Raw genomic sequence first — 13,517 nt, forward strand, 5'->3', positions numbered from 1 at the left:
AGACCATAAACCACTTGAAAACCTGAATATAAAAGCTAGAACGGACGAAGAACTGGGGGATYTAGCGTATTACCTATCACAATATGATTTTACAATAAAATACATACCAGGGAAAAAAAACACAAAAGTAGATTGCTTGAGTAGAAATCCAGTATTGGACTCGATAGAAAACGAAGAAGAAACTTTAAAAATAGTAAACTTATTAAAATTAGAAGATATATAAGGAGGGATCAAGGGCAGAACGGCATAGGAAAGAACAAGAAAGATATAGTATTATGAGATGGAGTATATTACAAAAAAATAAAGAACAAAGAAAAAATCATTATATCAGAGAAACTTAGTAAGATAATTATAAAAGAAGTACATAAAGAATGGTGTCATATAGGCATTAAACAATCAATTTCCCTGGAAAGCGATAAGCGTTTCGGCTAGAGATCTGCAATGGATCTCACTGCAGTTATCCTAGATCATTCAGTTGAGAAGCATACTTTTTCTGAAACGAACACATCAGTAATTTTTTATTTTAGAAATGTTCATTGGACGGCGTGAAAGTACAATTAATAGTGAGAGTAATGATGAAAACGTTGTGAATTTTAGAAGAAAAGTCATAAATAGAATTTCGTCAAGTTCAGGCTCAGATACTGATGAATCATATGCAAGTAAAGATATTGAAGAATTATTAACAGAACTAGTTTTAGACGAAGAAGAGAAATTGGACACAGCTAATGATTCATTGGACAATATCCAATGGAACGAGTTCGATAGTAGGCAACAATCATTTCCGTTCACTGGAAAAAGCGAGCTTTTGTTGGATTTGCCGTCTGACATTAGCCCAGGTGAAGTTCTTTCGCTATTCTTGAATGAAACAGTAATAAGTCTTTTAGTCACAGAAACTAATAGATATGCAGAGCAGAAATTACTTGAACATGAAATGACTGGTCACGCTGGACAAAATAAATGGAATCTCACCACTTCTGAAGAAATTAAAAAATTTATTGGATTGATGATTTGGATGAGTCTACTACAAACACCGCTAAAGAAATGTTGGTCAACGAATCCTATATACAATTGTTCATAGCCGCGCAGCATAATGTCCCGCAATCGTTTTGAATTACTGCTATCAAACTTGCATTTTGCTAACAATGAAACGATAGTACAAAATAACAGACTTGGAAAAGTTTTACCACTTGTAGACATATTGATGGTTAATTATCAGAAGGTTTTTTCTCCAGGCAAAGAAATTTTTGTCGATGAGACAATGGTTCCGTGGAGGGGACGACTTGTATTTCGGCAGTATATTCCAACAAAGTCACATAAGTACGGTGTAAACCTGTTCAAACTGTGCTCCACCGAAGGATACACATGGTCTTCAAAAATATATTCTGGACGAGATACCAGCGGAAAAAGAAAAATTAGCATAGCAGAAAGTGTCTGCACTGAACTTGCAGACAAATTATTGAACGAAGGACGTACTTTATTTGTCGATAATTTTTATACTAGTTATGAATTAGCACTTAAATTTTTAAATTCTAAGACGCTTGTGATTAGAACGGTAAGGTGTAATAAAAAAAATATGCCAAGATTTGTAATGTCGTATCCGTTGAAAAGAGGTGAAATGGTGGCACGAGAAGATCATAATGGTATTGTAGTACTAAAATGGAGAGATGTTCGCGATGTCAGAATCTTATCCACAAAACATCCTCYCATCATGACTCGAAGCTCTGATTCTAYAAATCGCGGTCGTCCTTCGRAAATGAAGCCTTTGGYGATAAWAGAGTAYAATATTRGTAAAAGTGGCATCGACAGAAGYGACCAGATKGTGTCATATGCAACAAACATACGAAAAAGCATCAAATGGTATCGCAAATTAGCAATATATTTACTTTTAGGGACAACGATCGTAAACGCACATATAGTGTATCAGAGAGCTACACAAAAAAAAATAGAGATAAGAAAATTTCGTGAATTTTTAGTCACAGAATGGTTGTCCTCAAAAAATACTGTGCCCAACACTAATAAACACGAAAGAAGGAATCTGTCTCACCACTTAGAGATTCGCAAGAATCAGCAGGGCAAGCCTGTAAGAAGAATGTGGGTACTGTGTTACCAAAAAAAGAGGAGAAACGTAGGACGCCAACAAGCAAAAAAAAACCTCAAAAAAAAACGACAACTTATTGTTTGAATTGCCCAAAATCGCCACAGATGTGCTTGGACTGTTTCAACGAATATCATACGACATAGTATAATGTAATATCTTATCCTATATAAATTAATAAAAAATAGAGTGTTATTTGTGTATTTTTTAAATTTTCATGTTGTATATTCTATATTTATAATTCAGAACTTGTTCCAATAAATTTTTTTTCAAAATGCAACAGAAAATCATATTTAACTTGAACAAGAAAAGCGTAACCAAATGTGTGTGCCAAAATAATAAATTACCTGCTCACGAAAGGGAAAGCGAATGAAAATATTTAGGTGTCCGCTTTACGCTAAAGGGTTTATAATACTCACAACCTGATATAAATCATAAAGAAGCGTTAGAAAAACTAACAAAAGCGCTGTTAAAACTCCAACTGAGGCTATTTGGCCCAAGGCTGATGGTTCTACCATGATAATACTATCCACTTACCCTAGAAAATAAGCATAAGAAACTAGACCTATTAACCCAAGCAGCTGCAAGGAAATGGCATAAACTTCCGCACGATGCAATCAACGTCTACTTCCATTCACACGTTAAGGATAGAGGTCTTTCAACACTATCTATGAGGTAACTAATGCCTTTTCATAGGAGGCAAAGACTTCTAAAGTTTGTAGGAAAAAAAAAAGTAGCATTAAGCTCCTTCTTAAGCCTCGAAATCGAGCTTGACTACGACAAAACCATAAAACTTTAAGAGAGATGGGCTACCTTATTATTACACAGGTCCATAGATGGCAATGAACTCAAAGAATCAAAAGAGATTCAAAAACAGCACTAGCGGGTTGTCGAAGGAAACCATTTTTCAAGTGGTAAAGTCCACGTAATCGCTATAAAGTTGAGGATTAATGCTTTGCCAACTAGATCAAGAACGGCACGTGGTCGAGCAGCCGACCGCTCATGCAGAGCCAGTTGCAGAACAGTGGAGACATTAAACCATGTTCTTCAGCAATGCCACCGTAACTACAGGACCAGAGTTGAGAAGCACAACTCCATTACATCACACTTAACCCATTTGCATCAATGCGCGGAATAATCCGCGGGTCGCGACAGTCGACTATCACCAAGCGCGGAATAATCCGCGAGCCGCGACTGTCAGCTATCACCAAGCGCAGAATAATCCGCGAGCCTACGTTGTTTATTCTTACCAGTTGCAAAATATCCTTCAGTTGCATCATACTACGTTCAACCGCTTGTGAGAGCCTTTCAGTTCTTTGAGTTTATATACATCAGTGTATTCTAAAAAAGTTTTACTTTTTCTATGAAAACCTTTCAAACTGCCACTATCAGTAAGTGTTGCCAATCTATATTTAAATTTAAAAAATCCAAGTTTGGAAAGCAATCTTATTTTATAATATAATCTAAAATTTAGTATGCCCCAATGGATATTGAGTATCCTGATTCGGAATCAAGTAATGAGGTACGACGTCCTAAAAAACGTTGCCGGAGGATTTCGTCAAGTTCTGATAGCGAAAATGAACAGTGCAATAATTTTATAAATGAAGAGTACGTGTGGAAAGCCAAAAATCATACTCCGATTATACATCGTTTTACAAGTGAAGGTGGTGCAACTATAAATACACGGGGTTTATCAAGAGGGGAGGTTTTTGAACTATTTTTTAACACTGAATTAATTACAAAAATAATTGCCGAAACAAATAAGTATGGCGCAAGCGACGCAGACTTCATACCTATTGAAGGGGACGAATTAAAAGTATTTATTGCTGTAAATATTTTGATGAGTCTAATTTCCAAGCCCACGGTTCAAAGCTATTGGTCAACAGATAAAAGTATAGAAACTCCGTATTTTAAGAATGTCATGAGCCGTGACCGATTTATTTTTATCTCAAAAAATTTACACTTTTCCAGTACAAATAATCCTAATGACCCACTGTCTAAAATTCGAGAAGTTATGGAAATTGTAAAGAAAACTTTCATTCGCATGTATGTCCCAAATAAAAACATTTCCATTGATGAATCACTAATGCATGTAGAAGTCGTTTACATTACATACAATTTATTCGAACAAAACGTGCGAGATTCAGTATCAAATTTTATAAAGTCTGTGATTCACAATCACGATACATACATAATTTCAATATATATATATAGGAAAAGATAAAACTGCTACAGGATTTGCTGGCAGGAATGTTGTATTCAATTTGTTAAAAGAGAGTCAATTATTGCACAAGGGGTATTGCTTATTCATTGATAACTGGTACAGTTCACCAACATTATACCGAGAATTATATAAAATGAAAACAAATGTATGTGGAACAGTGAGAATAAATAGGAAAGAAATGCCTCGAGAATTAAAATCACACGTATTACAAAAAGGGGAAGCTACTATATTACTACAAAAGAGATGGCGGCGATAAAATGGAAGGACAAGAAAGATGTCGTTATGCTTACTACCATGCACGATTTAAGTTTTGTTGAAGCAGGAAAACTGTTGAGATGTGTACATTGTCTATTGCAAGGTTAAATGTATGTGCTGTAGCGCAAGAGCATGTGTTGGTGTGCTACTGTCCGTGAGAGAGACGCACACATGTAAGTCTCCCCACTCTAGTCCATGTAAGATTAGTATATAAGGGACAGCGATTAGCTGTATAGGGCTCTCTGTTAGAAGAATTACATAGTTAAAGTAAAAGTAATAGCACGTGGCACGGAAGAACTTGTAATAGATATAATATATAGATTTATTAAACTTTTACCACCCATATTATAAGATATTTTTCCTCATTAATTTAACAAAAACAAAACCGATATACTGGACAAAAGAATTTAAAACCAACCGCAGTAGTAGATTATAGTTGATGTTGGCGACCAAATGTTAAGCAAATTTCATACTGTTCGACGATGTAAAAAAGCCTATAAAAAAAATGTTTTTTTTATGCTATTGATATGATGTTGCTGAATACTTATGTAATTTTTAAAAATCAGAAGAAAGATCGAGCCTTCCATGTGTTTAAACAATTATTAGCCGAAGAAATTATAGATAAATATTTGCCCAACATTAATGTAGATAAGACATCCGTCAATGATTCCTTTACGAGATTTACTGGCAGACATTTTCCTGTACGGATACCTGCAACTCCAGCAAAAGGAAATAAAACTTCAAAACGATGCGTTCTATGCCTAAGTAAGTCGATTCGAAGGGAGACAGTCTTTAAATATCACATTTGTGATAAAGCATTGACCATTTTAAAGAATTCCACGAACGTTAATTTATTTTAACTGAAATAAGTTTATTTCATTTATTAAAAAATATTTGTTTTTCCTTTTGTGTAAAAAAATGTAAAATGCAATATAACACTGTGTATCAATCGTTTAAAAAGTACATTCTTACCCATCTACATCAAAGCGCGGAATAATCCGTGGGTCGCGACAGTCGACTATCACCAAGCGCGGAATAATCCGCGAGCCGCAATGCCCGTTACAGCACATACGACCGACCGCGCGTGGTGATACGCGTCAGTCGTTTGTTGAACGTCGCTGATGTTTCGATGCGGGAGCTTAAGTAGAGCGATGATGCAAATGGGTTAAAGAGAGCTCTGGAAAAGAAATTTGAAAAGGTCGAAAGGAGCCTCGATTTAAACACAGCATGGACTGCAGAAACCAGAACTAATAGCAAAAGGAGAAGCAAATGCTACTACAGTCATTGACGCTCAAGTGTAGTCAGTGACAAAACTAATCTCAACTTAGCACACAGAACAAAGTCAGATAAATACAAAGATCTTCAGCAAGCGATAAAAAACCGAAATTAAATTCCAAAAGTCTTATTCTTTTAAGCTACGTTCTCATACCGTGGCGTACGGAGGAAATCGTTAGCCGACCAACTAACAGAAGGAAACATATTCTATAAAAAGGAATTAAAGATCATCTGCCATTGCGGAAAATGGAAGTATAAATAAAATCTCGTCTGAGGACGGAGATTGGCGTAAGGAAGCCCGATCTTTTAGTCAAAACCGAAGACAGAGACTTCATTGTGATTGCACAGGTTGTGTCAGGTGAATCATTAAGCGGCAGCCACGAAAGCAAAATCGAGCAATACAACATTTCAACTGTGAGACGGACAGCAACGGATTTTAACGAAGTGTCTTATTCCTCCGTTGCTGTCCTATCCTGTACCTTGTCGGAGCAAGGTGTACGAAGCGGAGCATCAACACAATCTCTTCAATCACAGTTAACCCTTTCGCTACGGCAGTGTGCTCCGTCGGAGTGACGCCGCTGTACGGACCACCGGCACGTGCCGCCGGAGTAGCGGCACTGTACGGAGCGGGTCTCAGTTCAGGCATATGACGTCGTCTATAGGCGACGCTCGTACACACAGGACATCGCGCGGATGTCGCCTATAGGCGACGCTCGTAGCGAAAGGGTTTAACAAATCACTGAGGCTTTTATTTGAAATCAAAACGAGAATCCTACAAAGGTCCCATACAAACTGGACCCGTCAGGAACAAATGACAACTAGAGCGCCATCCTGACGAGAATGGTTGGGTTGAGTTAAAAACCCAAATCATTCCCTCTGGGTAACCAGAACCTAGAAAGCCTAATTCAGCAGCAAGAAATAGAGCCGTCACGTGTCTTCGAACGTGACACGAGAGAAGGTGGATTTTTGGTAGGTAAACCCTTAATTAGGGAGTTAATTAGAGCAAGTTTTCAAAAGTCCCGCCAGGGTGCCTATAACAGGTTTTCCCACCTACCAAAAAAAAAAAATAGCCAAATGCCTGGGTAACCTATGACTCTCTAGCAAAAGTAGTAGACGGCGGCGCAGCTGCATCTCTTGATTTTACTTAGGTTACAAGGTGCGCTCACCCCGCACATATGGAAATCTCGTTAGGCTTGCTGCTATATCAATGAAGAACTCCACCCTCTCCTACCGACTATAAGGCGAAGTAGTAAGCCTCCAAGATGGGGATATATCATTTTAGTGGCTTGTCCCGCGACAGCTTATCTCGTGGACAGCATAGTACCTTTATGACGCAGCTGCTAGTGGTACTAGTAGCTGGCTTTACGACACCACGGATTAAGAGTCCAACGAGGTAAAAGACAGGGAGCTGTCTGTAATGGCCTGGAAACCATGCCGTGCACTGTATACACAGTTTCGTAGTTAAGTCGTTAGCTCTCTTAAGGGCTGTCATTTGAAGGTATCTTACCGATTCGCCGATACAAGGATGAAGGACTAGGCTTTTTAGGGATCATAATTTAGCAAGTAGCTCCCTTTTCGTAGGTCCCGCCATAAGTACCTTCAGGAAAACTAAGAGTTACCGCTGCACCACTCGTCATGAGTTAATAACCCAGTCTCTTCCCTGCAGTGAGGGTGTAACGAGTTTATAACGAGGGAGAGACAGGATGTCCTCTTCCAGGCTATATTGGGCTGCCAAGCCGGCATAGCTTTTTCCTATGGACTCAAACGAAACAAGATTATTCATTATCAGCAGCGGGGAAACCCGTCTCGGATTACTGACCCCATAGAAACTTTACAATCAGTGAATGCCAAACCCACAAAATGCAAATTCTGTTCCGTCTACACCGCAAGAAGCAGCCAGTACTTAGAACAATACTGACTTGGTGCATCAATGTGCAGAATGCCCAAAGTCGTTTACGACAAAGCGAGGCTTAGTGGATGTGAGATCGACCCACTTAGAGGCGACAAATGCCACTATTTCCGACGAGAGAGTCAAGAAGCGGTGATCACCGGAAGAGCTGAGACTTCTGGCTCGTGTGGAAGCCCAAGGCGTCTCTAGTGGAGAAAGATTTATCAATAAATAGATTCTCTCTCAAGAGCCTGGCGACCGAACTTTTAATGCTATCAAGGATGTCAGGCGTCGGGCCAATTTTAAACATCTTGTCGCTGCTGCTATTCGGGAAATTCGGGCCGTTGAAAGTCAGGAAGACTTAGGTAATAGTAGTAGTAGCAGTGACACCGCTCGACCTAACCAAGGTTTGTCAGAGGACCGATCCGGACTCGCCGGAGAATCGCTCGAAGATACTAACACCCCTGAGAGGCCACGTAGTGAGATCGAGCTTGAGATTGAAAACATAATCTCTAAGATCGACGCAGACGTCGGGCACAATTTTCAAATATTGGTAAGCATCGTCCGGAAGCCAATTAGGGGCGTCGATGTAGCAGAGTCGATCAACGCGTTGCTCAAGAGCGTTTTCTCACCACCTTCTGGGCAATCTGGTGGCAGTCGGTCGCATGTGCGAGCCCCCGTTGATTCGAACGATATAACATCTTGACGGATAAGACGAAGAGTGTACGCAAAAACGCAAGACCAGTTCAGGAAGAACCCTGATCGCGTAGCCAGAGGGGTGTTGGTTGGTTCGAGCGGGTCACGTCCCTCTAGTCTTTAAACTATGGTTAAAAACTGGGAATAGATGATGACTCGTGAATCACCTCTATACACACTAGCTGCCGAGAAGAACGATAAGTCCAAGCTGAAGGGTGTCTGGTGCCCTGTCTCACAGGTGGAAATCAAACAGGTTAAGGTTCAGCTTAATTTCGCCCTTGGCATTGACGGTATCACGGCCTGACGTAGTGTGCTGGCAATGATGCGTTTCCTCTTGTTTAACATCGTTCTTGCATGAGGAGGCTACCCGACAGAGATGATAGCGAGTAGGACTATTTTTCTCCCGAAAAAGTGGAGAGCAGCAATAGCTGTTTAATTCACACCAATCAGAATTGCAAATGTCGTGGTGCGACAGTTACAAAAACACTCGCCCCGTCCGCCTCCGCAACACCGGTCTGAATAACGTCGGAAAACATTTTCTGGAGGACGGATGAACAGAGAACATAACAGTCCTCGCCTCACTGCTGGATGATGCCAAGCGCAGGCTCAGGAAGCTACACGTAGTTACTCTGGACTGCGCAAAAGCATTTAACCTGGCCGGACGGAACAATTGACAGCGCCGAGCATTTAGAGATGTTAAACGAGAGCTTAACACCCTCTGCTCTCTTTTCGACGGTCTTTACTAGCATACCCATTCCTTGGACCGTCGAGGCTACCATGAAGGTTTCGTCAGCGTACAGCACGATGCTAATGCGTGTGCATCCCAGATCGTATCCGACTTTAGTTGAAAGTGATACTCTGTCAAATATCAGACAGAAGATAAGGGGCGATAGCGGGTCACCTTGGCAAACACATCTGACGACTTGTGGTGGTGCTAATCGCCCCCGAATATGTTATGGTTCTCTAGTTGATATAGCCAGTATACGCTATCATGCCCGCGAATAAACAGTTCTTCCTAAGCACTGCTCTAACATCCTCGTGACTCACGCTTTTAAGAAGTCTTAAGTCCTAACAGAGCCTCAATTTGAAGCAAAGGGTGCTAAGACAGCACAGCTATCGCCCTCACAAGAGTGTCGATATCTAGGGGTGGACCTTAGGCTGATAGGGCCGAAAAAGGCCTGCGGGACGTTGACGCACGAGATACAGAGGATTCCGAGGGCCCCACTTAAACCGCAAATGCGACTTTTCATTATAAGATCTTTTCTCCTACCTCGATTATACCTTGTCCAGGGACTCACTACTTAGCTAGAGAGTACGAGTTTGGCGACCCCAGGCACACTTTAGCTCGGGATTTTAGACCAGCGCTGCCATTCCATAATACCGTAACTCTCTCACCTGCTTCAACGACTCGTATACAGGCACATTACGGGAACGTTGTATTAAAGGGGGACAACCAAGTGAAAAATGGCACAACTCTTTCAATCCTTTCATTTATGATATATTACAACCAAATACAAATATGCAGTTTATTATCGAGGAATACTTTTGTGTCGCGTTCTTTGTTGAATACGTTAATAAAACTAATGGAGATATTAGCAATTTACAGCAACAAATTCTTGAAATAATGAATGAGCACCCAGAGTTCGACAAAGTTAAAATAACAAAGAAAATGAATGTTAATATACTCAATACTGTTGAATTGACGAGTTAAGAAGCAACGTGGTATCTAATTCCTGAATCTATGTCCAAAAGTTCTGTTAGAAATGTCTGTGTTCTATTAGACGAACACAAAAAGAATTGATGAAATTGAATACCGACGAGAATTCAACAAATGTTTGGAAGAAAAATTGGTTAGACAAATATGAGCAGCGGCCAGAAGAAATGAAAGAATTGTCACTTGCCCAATTCGTTGCTAAATATACTAAAAATTCATAAGAAGTGTATATACATCGAAAGCAACAATGCATCATTCGTTATAGAAATTATAACATAACCTCAGATGTCAATAAGTGTAAAAGGGAAATGGTGACTTTACACATCCCATTTCGTAATAAAGAAATCGACATTCTTGAAGAAATAAAATTTAATAAGATTTACGACGAAAATGAAAATCATATTTTGAAACGTCGTAAAGAGTTCCAATCTGACATAAGAAGACATTACGGTTGTACACCAACGAATTTTTACGAGCTTTGGTATATCTGGACGATTCGGATTCAAGTATAGAAATGAGACATACTCGAAAACGTATTACGATTATTTCATCAAGTAATGAAAAGCGAAGTTGATCAGTGCGGAAGTGTTATCAATAAAGATTATACGTGGAAAGCCGAAAATTATACGCCAATTTTACATAATTTTTCAAGTGTGGGTAGTGCAACTGTAAATACGCAAAATATGCGGAGAAGGGAAGTTTCTGAACTATTTTTTAACAAAGAACTAGTTACAATACCAATAACAGAGACAAATAAATATGGCGCAACTGACGCAGATTTTACACCTTTTACAGATGATGAACTAAAAATATTAGTTGCTTTAAATATTTTAATAAGTTTAGTTTTGTGTGTGTGTGTGTGTGTGTGTGTGAAGCCTACTATTCAAAGTTATTGGACCACAGATAAAAGCATAGAAACACCATATTTTAAAAATATTATGTGTCGTAACCGATTTCTCTCTATTGCTAAACATTTACATTTTTCTAGTGAAAATAATTCTAATGACCAACTCATAAAAATTCGGGAAGTGTCTGAAATAGTAAAAAAGACTTTTATTCGCATGTATGTACCAAATAAAAACATTTCGATTGATGAATCCTTAATGCAATGTAGAAGCCTTTTGCATTATATACAATTTATTAGAACAAAACGAGCAAGATTTGGTATTAAGTTTTACAAACTGTGTGATTTGAAATCGAAATATATACAAAATTTTAATATATATGTAGGAAAAGATAAAACAGATACTGGATCTGCTAGCAGAACTATTGCGATAAATTTGTTGAAAGAGAGTAGGTTATTGCGAAAAGGATATTGTTAATTTATTGATAATTGGTACAGTTCACCGACCTTATTTCGAGAATTATATAATATGAAAACAAACGTATGTAGAACAGCGAGAATGAATAGGAAAGAAATGCCTCGGGAACTAAAATTATGCAAATTATAAAAGGGAGAAGCTGTTGTATTTTCTACTAGGGATATGGCGGCAATAAAGTGGAAGGATAAAAAAAAGATGTCATTTTACTAACAAATATGCATGGCTTAGATTTTGCCGAAACTGGGAAAACAAACCGATATACCCCAGACAAATAACTTTAAAACTGTTGAGTATAATACCTTTATACTATAATCTATGTATGTGTGGTACGTTACATATATATTGTTACGACCCTGTTTTGAGCCGTCCCTGGAAAAAGGACGTGAAGGCCGTTTCCAGGCTACGAGTTGTTGTTGATCGGGGAGATCTTGACAGGAGCTCGAAAAGAACGGACGTGATATTTTACGGAAAATTGTAGAAAAACCCTTGTCGGTTACTGGAGTTCCATAAATAAAGTTCTTTGTTAATCTTTCGTAATCTGAGTTTGGGCGGGAGTGTTACTTCTCCGGGAAGCATTACATTTTTGGGGGCTCGTYCGGGATCTGTTTTGATCCGTTTTGTTGGGAAACGAGTGCGTGTGTGAGCTTTGCATGGCTGCTAGAGGTCGTCGGGGAAGGCAGGCAGAGAAAGAGGAGCGGGTTCAAGRAGCGGAGTTWCAGGCTCTCGCGTCGTTGGTGAAGGAGCTCAGGGAGGAGCTGCATTATCAGCGYGGGAAGTTGGAAGAGCATGAGAGGAGGAACGCTGAATTAAGCGTGCGGTTGGAAGCTACGAACGTTGCAGGCCAAGGTGGATCGCAGCTAAGTATTCCTTCTKGCTCTCGGGGGGAATTCTTAGGATGGGGGCGTAGGGAAACAGGACAGATATTAGCTGCGGAGCGTCCGCGCTAGCGTGAAGTCGGTTTGGGGATAGGTTCAGGTCGTGTGGAAGTGACAGGGTTAGGTTATGCCGTGAAACCCGATACGTACGATGGGGAGGGGAATTTGGGAGATTTTCTTTCTCACTTTGAGTTGGTGGCTACGGCAAATAGCTGGGATGAATCGGCAAAGGCGTTGGCTCTCGCGACGAGTTTACGGGGGAAGGCGCGCGCGGTTCTACAGRCTTTCGGGGACTGCGAGGAATTTTCATTTGCAGCGCTGAAGTCAAGGCTGGAGCTGCGCTACGGGGAGCGACTGAACCAGCAGAAGAGTTATACAGAATTCGCGAGTAGGAGGCAGAAGGCTGGAGAGGATTTGGCGGTGTTAGCCGCGGATTTGRAGCGCCTGGCTCGATTTGTGTATTCGGAATGCACAGCCGAGACTCAAGATAAGATCGCTTGCGGCCAATTCCTGAATGCGATCAGGGACCCTGAGGTTCGGACGGCTCTTAAAGTCGAGGGGGTCAAGTCGTTGCGTSTCGCWGCGGTGAGGGCGTTGGAGCTCGAAGCGATCTACGGAGCCAGGTCGTCGGAGGTATCACGCTTTCAACGAGGGGAAGCTCGCGCCTATACGTCCATGCCTAGCTGGCAGGATTTCAATGCATTCGGTGGCGGAAGGGCTGGAAGGATGACGGAGAGATGTCCGGATGGGTGCGCTAGCGGGGGTAGTTCATTCCGCCGGGAAGGGAGACCGAWAGTGGCGGCTCCGCGGGAAACGCGTTCTGCAAACGCGAGTTCGTGCTGGAAGTGCGGGAGGACGGGTCACTTCCAGAAGGAGTGCCGTGAAGGTAGGCGCAAGGGAAACTAGTAGGAACCGGATTGACGGGGTCCAGTCCGGTTGAAGCAACTAGACCCCTCGTGAGGAAGGTGGAGGACGTGCATGCGAAAGAAGAGCAGGAGTCAGTTATTTTCGCGGGGAGAGTGAATGGGGGGTCGTGCAGGGTAATGGTGGATACTGGATCCGACGTCTCGTTGGTAAATCCGAGATTCGTGAATGGGGATTCTGAGAGGGTTAGATTAGGTGCGCGTTTGCGTTATCCAACGGGGGAGGTGTTTCCTGCCGTGGAAAAGGTAA

At 40.8% G+C, this 13,517-nt stretch overlaps 1 protein-coding gene across 1 annotated transcript; it reads left to right on the forward strand.

The window, feature by feature from the left end:
* Positions 1–1,090: 1,090 nt before the first annotated feature.
* On the forward strand, positions 1,091–3,160 carry LOC106792786 (piggyBac transposable element-derived protein 4-like). Its single transcript, XM_014759306.1, has 2 exons — positions 1,091–2,080; positions 3,062–3,160. The coding sequence occupies exons 1-2, from the start codon at positions 1,091–1,093 to the stop codon at positions 3,158–3,160; spliced, it is 1,089 nt and encodes a 362-aa protein (XP_014614792.1).
* The last annotated feature ends 10,357 nt before the right edge of the window (positions 3,161–13,517 follow it).

The sequence above is a fragment of the Polistes canadensis genome, unplaced genomic scaffold (assembly GCF_001313835.1).
Source record: "Polistes canadensis isolate GaletaPanama2010 unplaced genomic scaffold, ASM131383v1 scaffold_674, whole genome shotgun sequence".
Taxonomy (NCBI): domain Eukaryota; kingdom Metazoa; phylum Arthropoda; class Insecta; order Hymenoptera; family Vespidae; genus Polistes; species Polistes canadensis.